Raw genomic sequence first — 11,416 nt, forward strand, 5'->3', positions numbered from 1 at the left:
TGATTGGCCAAATTTATTAAGTTGAAAAATAATATTCTCGACTTCCCACAGTTATTTCAAGGATTGTTTCCTTCAATATTTGTTTTCTGTCTTCTAGCCATAAAGCCTCGTTGATGCTGAAAACATCTATTTCATTTTAGTTTTCTGTATAATATATAAATTTATTTTTATTAAATTTTGTTGGCTACAAGGTCATTGATAATTCTTAATACTTGAAGTATGTAACTGTTTTAAAATGATTTTCAAATTTTCACGTCTGTTACGTGAAAGAAATTTAGTTCCTTTAACAGAATTTTAGAATTCCACTTTTTCCTCTTAAGAATTTATTTTATGTTAAAAGGAATTTTTAGAATTAAAATAATGAAAAATGAAAAATTAATATTTTAATAAAATAATAAAAGATTTATTCAATTTATTAAAAGTTAATTTTTTAAATTACTAGTTAAAAATTAATTATTGAAGTCACTGTTAGTGCTCTAAGGGAGCTTTTCGTGTCTATTTCAACTTGCACATGCCCATAGCATTCATTTCCACAAATTTATTTATTTATTCTAAAGGCTGATTCGAACCGCGAAACCAAGTCCACTAAATTCCCCTCTTACTACATTACATTTACATCTCCTGGTCTGCCGTCGGATCGTCACACACTTGGAACCAAAACAAGGACCAATAATTCCATGCTTCTCAAATGAAAGAGACTCGTTCAAATCAAGATAAATATAAGCAGCAACAGGATATGCGCATATACCTCAATTCCTATAATTGATGAGCATTTCTTTGCATGCCACCATTTTTTACATTTTTCAATTTGGGAAAATGACGACTCATTTCCCACTTGACAGCGATTATCCATCATTCTTATATTTAAGTTTCACAATATTTATATTTATCATTTTTCGTATTAATGTAAAACACGTGAGATAAATTCATAACCCCTCCTCCCAAAAAAAAAAAAAAAAAATCCCAATACCTTGCAAAAAAGAAAGAAAAAAAAAAAATCATAGATTGATGACGGGAAAAACTGCCTCATACGTATGATAAGCAGTTAGTAACATAAACAAAACAAGACAAGGAAAGAAACAAAGCCCCCATATTCAAGGCTACTGTTCTCTGCTCAGCTTGCAAATCCCGATAATCGTAGCGGTCGCGTCTTCCCCGTCGACGACTCTATCGTTTTGGAGTCTCCTAAACGAGCTAATGATCGCCGTCGATCTCGATTCTTCTTGAGCTCTCTTCGTTTGGTTCGCTTCGGAGATTCTGCGCCGTTTCAGTGCCCTTGTTGAGTCCAAATCGCTCACGTCCTCGTGAGCTACCACTGCTCTAGAGGCCTCTGGAAGAGAGGAGCACCCGGTCTCATCCTGCACTCCCCAAAAATCTCACCGTTAAATATCTCGCTCGAACTACAAATGAGGATAATCACGTTTGGTCGGTGAGAAAATGCGTGATAAAAAAAAATAATAATAAAGAAACTTGACTGAAAACCTAGAACCATCGATTTTAATCATTTATTGGTTTCAGAAAAAAAAAAAATGGAAACTTGACTGAAAAACTAGCACCATTTTTTTAATGATCTATTGGTTTCAGAAAACGAAATCTTCATTTCTCCCATCAGGTTTCTGGCAACTGATTCGGTCTAATACATCGATTTAGATAACATGACTCAAAATCGGGAACGTTCTTTTGCAAGTCAAGGTCGGGGAAAGTCAAAACACTTACATCTGAATCAACATCCGCATTCTCTCGCACTCGCTTCAGAGCCGAAATAGCTGTCGATGATTCCTCTCCGTCCTCCTCGTCACTAGAAGAACTAGCCGCCGGAGGCGGTGGCGGTGAAGAAGCACAAGCCCACGGAACCACCTGATTCTCCCCTTCGTCATCCGCATCCGGATCCTCGCCATAACTATCGTCTCCATCATCGTCACCATTCTCATCATCATCATCATCATCATCATCTTCATCCTCATCATCGTTTACTGGTTCCACTTCACTCTCTGCATCGCATATTGATCTGCTGTTATTATCGGCACAGCCCACGCAGACAGATACAGTAGGGGTAAGCTTGGGCCCCTCGGCTTTCCACGGAGTCACAGAATGGCAGACATGGCAGAGCAGGCTCCTGGAGTGCCTCGCCACCAGAAAGTTGGCGCAGTGGACCTTCCCGTCGCAGTCCCAGCATAAGCTCGCCTGGTCCGACTCGCAATACATCCTAGCCGGTTTCCCACACAGCTCGCACCCTTTCATCTCTCTCGGTCTCCGTCTCTCACACTTTCTTTTCGCTCCGAGTACCCTTCTCTTCTCTGCCGGCAGGCAATAAGGGGAGAGGAAAGTGCAAGTTGCAGGAATTTATGGAATGAACCCTCGGTTTTTTATATTAATTACGAGATTTTCTACGCCGATACCGGTGTATAGTGCGGGGTAGATGAGTCAATTGACAGGTTGAAGTGAAAAATAAATATCTTTACCTGCTCCCCTCCGAAGTTGTTGCCTCTTCAAAACTACTACTCCACCGTACAAGCCATATAGTTAGCTGTATTCGCTGCACACAAAGGATCAAATCACAGTATGCTGGAACACAGCCACGTCACCAGAATCGTTGCGTGGCGAATAAGAATTGGCGAACACACTGAAAAACCGTGCGTACTTGCGTAGCAAATGTTTACTCCTCCTTCCCACTTCCCTATTCCAAGACACAGCGGCTGTAATAGCGACACTTGTCAAGAAGCCGTGGAGCAAGACATTGCGTGAGTGAGGTGCATTTACTTGGATTCCCTCCAAGATATTTTTTTCTCCAGGATTGAGTGCTGACGTGTCAGCTCTGTATGGGGGCTAGTGATTGCAATCTTTCCTACGTGGACAGTTCCGATCCACAAAGGGTCCCGTGACCACGTGAAACCCACCTGGGTCTTGTTAAGCATCTGGCAATCTAAAAGATGGGACCCACGTTTACGTTTATCCATGCTTCGGCTTTCGGCGTTCTGCCTCATCTTCTTTCCATTTTATAAAGACTTTATCCAATCTGTTTAAAAGGATAGCATTATTTATTTTATTAAAAATTAATGCCCATAACTATCTTGAAAATTATATGGGTCCCAGACTCACAAAGCCGTAGGTATGGTGTAGGGATGGGTTTGGCTAGCTACTCACATCGAATTTGCTTTAGGACTATGCTTATTGCATGTGATTAAAGGTCTTAACAATCTTAAATTAATAATAATATTTTTCAAATAAAAATATAAAGATTTTTTATTTATTCTAATCACACCCAAAAAAAAAAGAAAAAGAAAAAGAAATCGTTTAAGTTAATAATTAAATCTAATAAATAATATTTAAAAAGTTAGATGTTAATTGTGATATAATAAAATGTATTTAGATTTATGTAATTGTAATGGAATATGAATCGTCCGACGTGGAATACGATTAAAATATAAGGCGATGACATGGTGTAATGGGGGTTCAACGAGTATGAGCCACAAACGTGGGAATATGTGGGTGAGAGGGATGTGTGGATGAGAAATAAGGGCGGGACAAATGAGGTTCTTTGTATGGTGACGGAAAAGGAGAGGAGGGGGTGGGCAGGTGCATTGTTCTGTTTAAGAGCGTCCAAATTCTATAAAGCAGAGATAGATAGAGATAGAGATAGAGATAGAGAGAGAGCCCACACGTCTGTCCATTTAAGATAAGATTGCTTTCAATTATTTACTTTTATTATTTTATAGGCCAGGTTTTTATTAACACGAACGAGTCGTACTGTACGGACATTGTTTTCTGTGGTCGATCATCCTTTGCTGCATTTTTAACTTTTTATTTGCTTTGGGAAAGGGAAAACAATTCATTCTCTACCTTCATATAAACCATGAAAATGCTAGTATGGAGTTTATCTTTTCATTTTGAACCTTTATGTGTTTAAATTTTGTTTTATTTTTGACTTAATAATTAAGTAAATCATTTTTAGTTTATAAGTATATATATATTTTTAAAATATTTAAATATATAAAATACTTATTATAAAAGTGAGGTAGTAGCTCCATAACCAGACATGTATAACAAGAGATCATCATGTCCTGTTATTTTAGAAAAAGAAGATGAGGCAAAAAACTCTAAATCTTTATGAAAATATGTAATGATTAAGACTATATATAAAGGAGAGCCTGATCTTTTGGATGCCCAAGAATTCTCAGGTTGTTAGGATCATGTCATGATGCTTATATATGGTCATGTGTGGTCCACTTGAGCCTCCTTATTTGACTCGATAAAATCGCATCTGCAAATCGTAATGATTATTATTAGCCATTAGGATGGAGAAGTTGTGTTTGTAGCGTGCACTGGTTTTTAATACGTGTGGGCTTTCTATTGTTTTCACTGGGCCATTGGCCTGTGTGACTGGACGCACCCCCGGCCCATCTGATTAGAAAAAATAAAAAAATTTGATGAAATTAGAGTAGTAAATTCCTTTTGTTTACCATAATATCTCGTATTAAAATCAAGTTGTCGAGATCATTTTATGGTCTAATACGAGAGATCGGTATTATAAGATTTGTTTCTGACCGTAGGACAACGTTCATGAATACTAAATAAATATTATTAAGACTTATTTTATGTATTTATATATTTCTTTAATAAATTTTGCTAGACTTATTTCATATATTTAAAATCTAGAATTCAAATAAAAACTCTAAGAAATATTCAGACTAATTAATATAGTAACATTCAATATTTGATAATTGTCTCTATTTTTATCACCGTATAATATTACTTTTTTCACTCAGGTTTTGAGTTGAGTTGTTGAGTGGGGATTCATCATGTCGTCACTTATTTAAGTTTAATCGCTTTGAAAAATAGTAAAATTTATTATTAAAAAATTCATTTTTTTTTCATGTCAATCTAATATTTATTTAAATTTTTTTAATATGATTGCGCAGTGCTTGCACACTTCCTACTGCAATTATCTTTTTTTTATTTAAAAAAAAAAAAAGGAAAATTAGATAACTTTGAGTATTTATAAGTTGGAAGATACACATCATGATGATAGCAAGGCCTATCGATCGAGGTGTTAAAAGAAATGAGGCCGGCGTTGTCTATCTGTTACTGTCCAGCTTTCATTTTCGAATTCACCGGCCCCCATCTTATAATAATGCTTACAAAATGATGCTTGTCCTCAAGTAGGTGATAATTTTTATCATCTTCTGTCCAAAAAAAATAAAGAATATGGGTACAAGAACAGTGTAATTAATTGGATTGATGTCGAGTACTTACAAGCATATTCATTTATTTATTTCTAAAAATATATTTTCATATATGCATGCACAGAAACTAATTAAACCTAGCCTGCACATACATATCTACACGTTGATCATGTCCAACATGGCCGTACGTGTGGTACTACTGGTAACTATTGGCCGCATTAATTGAAATTGGACAAAAGTACTTATGCTTGTTTGAATTGGTAATATAATTTGGTGCCGATTCAATAATCATGTGTACAAGTTCAGTGATTCGGAAAGGTTGTACGTTCTTTATCACTTTACAAATTTGATCGATCTGCCTCAGCAAAAGGTGTTTTAAAGGAGCAAGAAATAAGATTATATTAAAAACCTTTTTTTTTTTTTTATAAGTAAGATTATGTTAAAAACCTAATGGGAAACCAAGCCAAAATCATGAACCATGCATGGTAAGTAGTATTTGGAACATGACATGATGATTTGCTTTGTGATGAAAATTAATAAGAATCCTATATATATATATATATATGAGAGAATTCATTACGAATCAAAGATGTATAATTAGAAGTACTAGTAGTCTTTGAATCAGATCATGAATTAATAGATACATTAATATATATATATATGCGTGCGTGTGTGTGTGTGTGTGGAATGCTTGCCTATGCTTATATAGTCCATGTTTCCCTGCTAATTACATCCATATCGAGCAATCTGTAAAAGTTGTTTTGTCTATTCATTTAATGGGCACACTGACTTGTAAAGAATGGAAAAGTGAAAGGCAAAAGGTCACGAACAAGCCCTCACCCAAAAAGAGAAAGTTAATTGGAGTTTGTCTATTACTTTTTGCTCGATTGCATGCATGCTGCAGATCACTATCATATGTAGAAGCGTTTTTATCTACCTGGTTTTCAGGGATATTCCAATCCCAAGCAAAAAGGAACCTAAAATTGAAACACCACCAACCACCACGAGAGAGAGAGAGAGAGATCAGAGAGAGAGATGTGCCTAATTCAGACGTTCAATCCCGTTTACTCAGTTGATCCTTAGAGATAAACACACAAACAGAAAATGTGGCGACAGTCTATTCAATTTTGAATTAGAAAGTATCTATATTCATAAATATATTATATCCCAAGTTAGAGAGAAAAAAATTGCACAATATTAGGCTTAAATGAGAACTTCAAAGAGTCGTATGATTAAGTTGGTTTCTCACATTAAGAAATACTGCATGATGCTCGCCTAAGAACAAATTTCTGATTGACAGAAATGAAAAAGGTACTGCATTTACTTCCTTCACATGCATTCTTACAGTACTGCAAACGCCAAAGAGCTTGCCGCTCCAGTTTTGCAAAGCCGTATGTACGTAGACAGACAGACTGGGCAATTTGATCGTCTCAATCTTGCATGCATGTTCATTAAATAACAGCATTTACTTGCATTTTCTTAACACACGATTAATGGTTTAATACTTTAATTGGGTGATGATATTCATGGAATCAACACGTAGTTTTATTATCAATCCAATTTAATTTTCCAGCTCGACGCAGCACCAAATTAAGCTAGCATGTGGACATATATAGATAATAGATTGAAATGATTAGTACCTCTCAGGGCATGCACGAGACATAGTTGTATTGAATTTGGTGAGAAAGCTTTAAACCAAATCCACAAGTTTGACTTCACAAACACCGTGACCATATGCTTATCATGATCATCTCGTTATTCCAAATAAACACTGAGTTCATCCAGAAAAAATAAAAAATCAAATTAATAAGTAAGAAAGCTGGAAACATGCATGAAATTATTTAAAGAGGCCTACAACTTTTTTTTTTTTTGGGGTGGAGGGCGGAAATGGGGATTTTGTTTTTTATTTTCTCTGGATGAATGAGAGAATTATTTGATACGAAAACAATTAAGCAAGTCTAGCTTTGTTCAGTTACTACATCAAAATCTTCAACCCATCTTTTAGTTCCATCCAACAAGCCAGGGCTCAACCTAAACATGAGAATGCAAAACTCCATCTGGCTCAGCGCTCCATCTCCGTCAAGATCACCTTCCAGCAGCATGCAAACAAGCTCGTCATCCCCCATGTCATGCAATCCCAGCAGAGAACTGTTCCTCTTCAAGCTCTCGAACGTGATGAGCCCCTTTTCGCAATCCATCAACAAACGAAACCCGTTGCAGAGCTCCCCTATAAACCCTTCCGCTCCCAGCCGTGCAATCATGGACGGGAAGTAGTCCTCGAAGTCGACCGTATTATCTAGCGCCAAATATTGTGCCATCTGATCTGAGGCTAAATTGTACGTAAATCTGTACGTAAGTGGAAAGGAGGAGCTGGAGGATTTGATAGCTAGCTGCTCGTAGTAAGGTTGTGAATAGGAGTGATGGAAACTGAGGGGAGTGAGAAGTATCTTATATAAGCAAAGGGAGGAAAGTGAGGGAGGCGTTCCTGGAAGGGGGAAGGGTTCGAGGAGCCAACAAATGTTTCAGGATATGTGAAGATCCGCTTCTCCTTCCTGGAAGCTGCATCGGTTATATGTAAGGATCGATCTCATACACATACCCTCTATTTTTTTTAACCACGCTTGGATTAGAAGATAATTACCGGATCTTGGCCGTCTAAATCAAAACTTACACCAACGACAGTATATGTAAGGCAAATTAATGAAAGGCCAGGATAACATAATTAGATAATTACGCGTCTAAATTATCATGAATTAAATCGTACGGATTATTTATTTAGTAATTTTAAGTACAACCGTGAAGTATATAAATGTTGAATAAGCATTTAAAAAAAATAAGATTTATTATTAAAATATTAATTTTTTAATGTGAATTTCATATTTTATTTAATTTTTTTCAAAACGATTATATGACGGTTATATAATATTTAATTTTTTTCAAAACGATTACATGACGGTTATATAATTTTAAGTTGTAAATATCTTTTCTCTTATTTACCATGCATGCATGTATATGTTATAATTACATGTACTGGATTGGGTCACGATGCATATATAGCATAAAGCTAGCTAGCTCCAACTAAAACCACTGGTTACAAATATGATAGATACATAGCATGCATGGCAATTCTGGTTTTTACATGGGTGGCAATATGATATATATATATATATGTGTGTGTGTGTGTGTGTGTGTGGGGTCCAAATTTCATTTATTACAAGAAACAAGAAAATCCAGAACAAAAACCCAACATTTTCTTGGATTAAATCTTCCAACTTGCTCATGGGTTGCTTGATCTGTCTCTCATCAAGTTTTTCTCTAGCCTGGCCAATTAATTATAAAAATCCATATTGCGCAACACTTTGTTGATATTGCATGCCAAAAGTATAACAATCCGACACATGCATGAAATTATTTGGCGTTGATGTTATAATATGTTCATTAAATACCCCACAATTGCGCACTCACGCATTATTAATTAACGTTAAGCCCAAAAGAAATTTTGCAGGGCATATGCTCGATCCTTAAATTTGTATGTGCCGAGAAGTTTGGAAGTCAGAATGCATGCGATGATCTAAAGTTGGTAGGTCGGATCGATCGGCCATTTTCGTTTGGCCTGGCTGCGTCCTTTGATGTACTTATGATCAGTGTCCTTCCATTTCGGATATAGCGTTCTTCTCATTTCTGTATATATGAAAATTTGGATTAATGTATCTTTTTGTATTAATGTTAGTTATTGTTGTATATCCACAAGACTGAAATATACTTTTGGCCCCTAAACCTGAGGATATAGTTCCCATTTTTGTATCTCAAACTTGAAATATTTCAGACATTTATATATATATATATATAGCAAATTAATATTATTTTTGGGCATCGACTGATATGAATTCCACGCCAAAGGATAATAATATATTATAAGCTAATTATTGCCATATTAAACTTCGATAGTCTGCAAGATGAAAGGAATGTAAACCTGATATCAGGCGCGCAAGTGAATGCATTAATTATATATTATTTATATATATAAATATATATATATATATATTTTATAATTCATCGGCCTAATATTTCTTTGTGTTTTCTGAGTTGCATCATCCTTTCTTTTCTGAATGTGTCCCCATTTTCTTTTTCTTTTTCTTTTTAAACAATCAAATTTAAAAGGACGAAATGAGCGGATAGTGACCTAGTACTTTGAGGTAAACTGCTGGATCGGTGATCACTTTGGCTGTATCGTTCAGACAAAAGGAAGTTTCAGTGCAGCTTCCTTTATCCTTCCTTCCTTAATTAAAGTACGACATGTTTTGGCCTCTCTGCCTTCTAAATTCTCTAGTGCCACAAACAGTCGCAGCTTTGCCTTTTAAAATCCTTAAATTCCTGCTAAACCTATGACTAGTTTAGCAGAATATATTGATCTTCTGGGCACCAAAATCAGGGCCTAAATTACTAAAGAAAAGGTAAAAGCTGCGCTAGCTGTTCATCATGTTTTTCATCATATTCATGCATGGGCGTCTCTGCAGACGAGAGATGCAATTGGCTGTATGTGTTCCAAACATGAGTTACTTGATTAATGTTCTAACGTTTGCCCGTAGAAGGAAATAAACAATTTTCATGGGCCCTGAGAGACAAAAATATAAATATATTAATATGAACAGCGTCTTGAAATTGGTACAACTATTCTTTTCATCTTTTTGCCTTCTTTTTCCCCCCGCGCGCTCAACAACAATAATATAGATAAAGTTCCGTACTTCTCCCCCTCCACCAGATTTGAAAAGGATTATTTTTTTTTTGGGAGCAGAGATGAACAAGCTGGTAGTAGGTGTTCGATGCGATTTCTCGTACGGTCCGGTCGACAACGAACTAACTTCCCCTGCATGATAAGGAAAGATCAATTTCTGAATCCGTCAAATCTAGGGAAATCTGAAGCATTTCAATAATTAAATTACATTTATGTTTCAAATCTAGAGTTTTATAATGATTTAATTACCTCTTTCTTTTTTGAAAGTGGCCTTATAACGATTATGAATTTTTATGAAAACATTAATTTTACCATTTGTCGAGCTTGAAATATTTTGATTAATTGAAGTCATAATTTTTTGGAGAGTGGAATTGATAAAAAATAAAATAAAAAATCTGTAAACAATAAGAATGAAGCAAATAAATCTCAAATTTGCATTTATTTTTTTATAAATACTAATAATTTTACATATAAGCTTTCCAAAATGTGAGGTTGAACTATAGAAATGACTATAGAGCGGAGTTATATAAAAGAGGTACTAATATATGTAAATTACTATATATAAACTAAGTTCTGTAATATTTCATTAAATAATGTATAGCAGTAACATATATTTAAAAAGTTTTTAATTCGTGCGACTACATACCATGCACGTAGCTAGCTATATATTTAGTGAACGTGGGAGTTTTTGTTAAATATCATTTACTTAAATAATTTCAAAGTTAAATAATCTAAATGAATATTATATTTTATTTTAATTTTCATAAATAAAACAAGAAAAAAATTAATTACCATAAATTTTTTCAAAAAAGGAAGAGACTTTATTTTTTATTTTATTTATTTTTTATTATTATTTTTTTGAGTTTCGGGGACCATGGCCCCATTCCTCCTTGGCCTCGTCATTGATCTTATCAATTAGCTTTTTAACGATGTATTTTCCTAGTATATAATTTCCTTATTGATCTCTTTGTATAAAGTGTTTTTCTATCATAAATGAGATTTTTTATTTTTTATTTTAAATGTTATCCTCTCAACAATAAGGTCGTTTGAAATTCAGAAATTTGAACTTGTTGATGCAAGCTGTGTGAGACCCATTTTTAATGCCATTAATCTATATTTCATAAACACATTAATTTATAAATAGGTGAGGATCGAGTACAAAGAATTAGCCATACATGTATGCATGTAAAGATCAAAACTTACTTTGAGGGTGAGTAAGGTAAAGGCCGTAGAGATCGATGATAGTGAGACGTTGGGTATGCCGTATCGTTATCATGGCCCGGGATTTTTCTTTCTTATCCGAGGCTTCAAAGCAAATTTCATACAATATCTGACATGACTATTTCTTCCGTGCCCATAAACTTCGGGAGCCTTCCATAGACCGGTTAAAGAAAAGAAAAAAAGAAGTGGTCCGTACAATTGGTCCTGTCGGATCATGTTTCCAACATGGATGGAAGGAATCATATATATAAATATATAATTAATTGTGTACGGAATT

General features: G+C 34.9%; 2 protein-coding genes across 2 annotated transcripts; both read right to left on the reverse strand.

Moving 5' to 3' along the window:
* Positions 1 to 986: 986 nt before the first annotated feature.
* On the reverse strand, positions 987 to 2,407 carry LOC122282954 (zinc finger protein CONSTANS-LIKE 4-like). The gene is made up of 2 exons (XM_043095047.1): positions 1,717 to 2,407; positions 987 to 1,358 (listed from the first exon to the last, which is right to left on the reverse strand). Exons 1-2 carry the CDS (start codon positions 2,239 to 2,241, stop codon positions 1,101 to 1,103), a joined length of 783 nt encoding a protein of 260 aa, XP_042950981.1. The 5' UTR covers positions 2,242 to 2,407; the 3' UTR covers positions 987 to 1,100.
* Positions 2,408 to 6,891: 4,484 nt separating this feature from the next.
* LOC122281805 (calcium-binding protein KRP1-like) lies at positions 6,892 to 7,744 on the reverse strand. Its single transcript, XM_043093606.1, has one exon. The coding sequence runs from the start codon at positions 7,499 to 7,501 to the stop codon at positions 7,142 to 7,144; it is 360 nt and encodes a 119-aa protein (XP_042949540.1). The 5' UTR covers positions 7,502 to 7,744; the 3' UTR covers positions 6,892 to 7,141.
* Positions 7,745 to 11,416: the final 3,672 nt, after the last annotated feature.

The sequence above is a fragment of the Carya illinoinensis genome, chromosome 11 (genome assembly GCF_018687715.1).
Source record: "Carya illinoinensis cultivar Pawnee chromosome 11, C.illinoinensisPawnee_v1, whole genome shotgun sequence".
Lineage (NCBI taxonomy): Eukaryota > Viridiplantae > Streptophyta > Magnoliopsida > Fagales > Juglandaceae > Carya > Carya illinoinensis.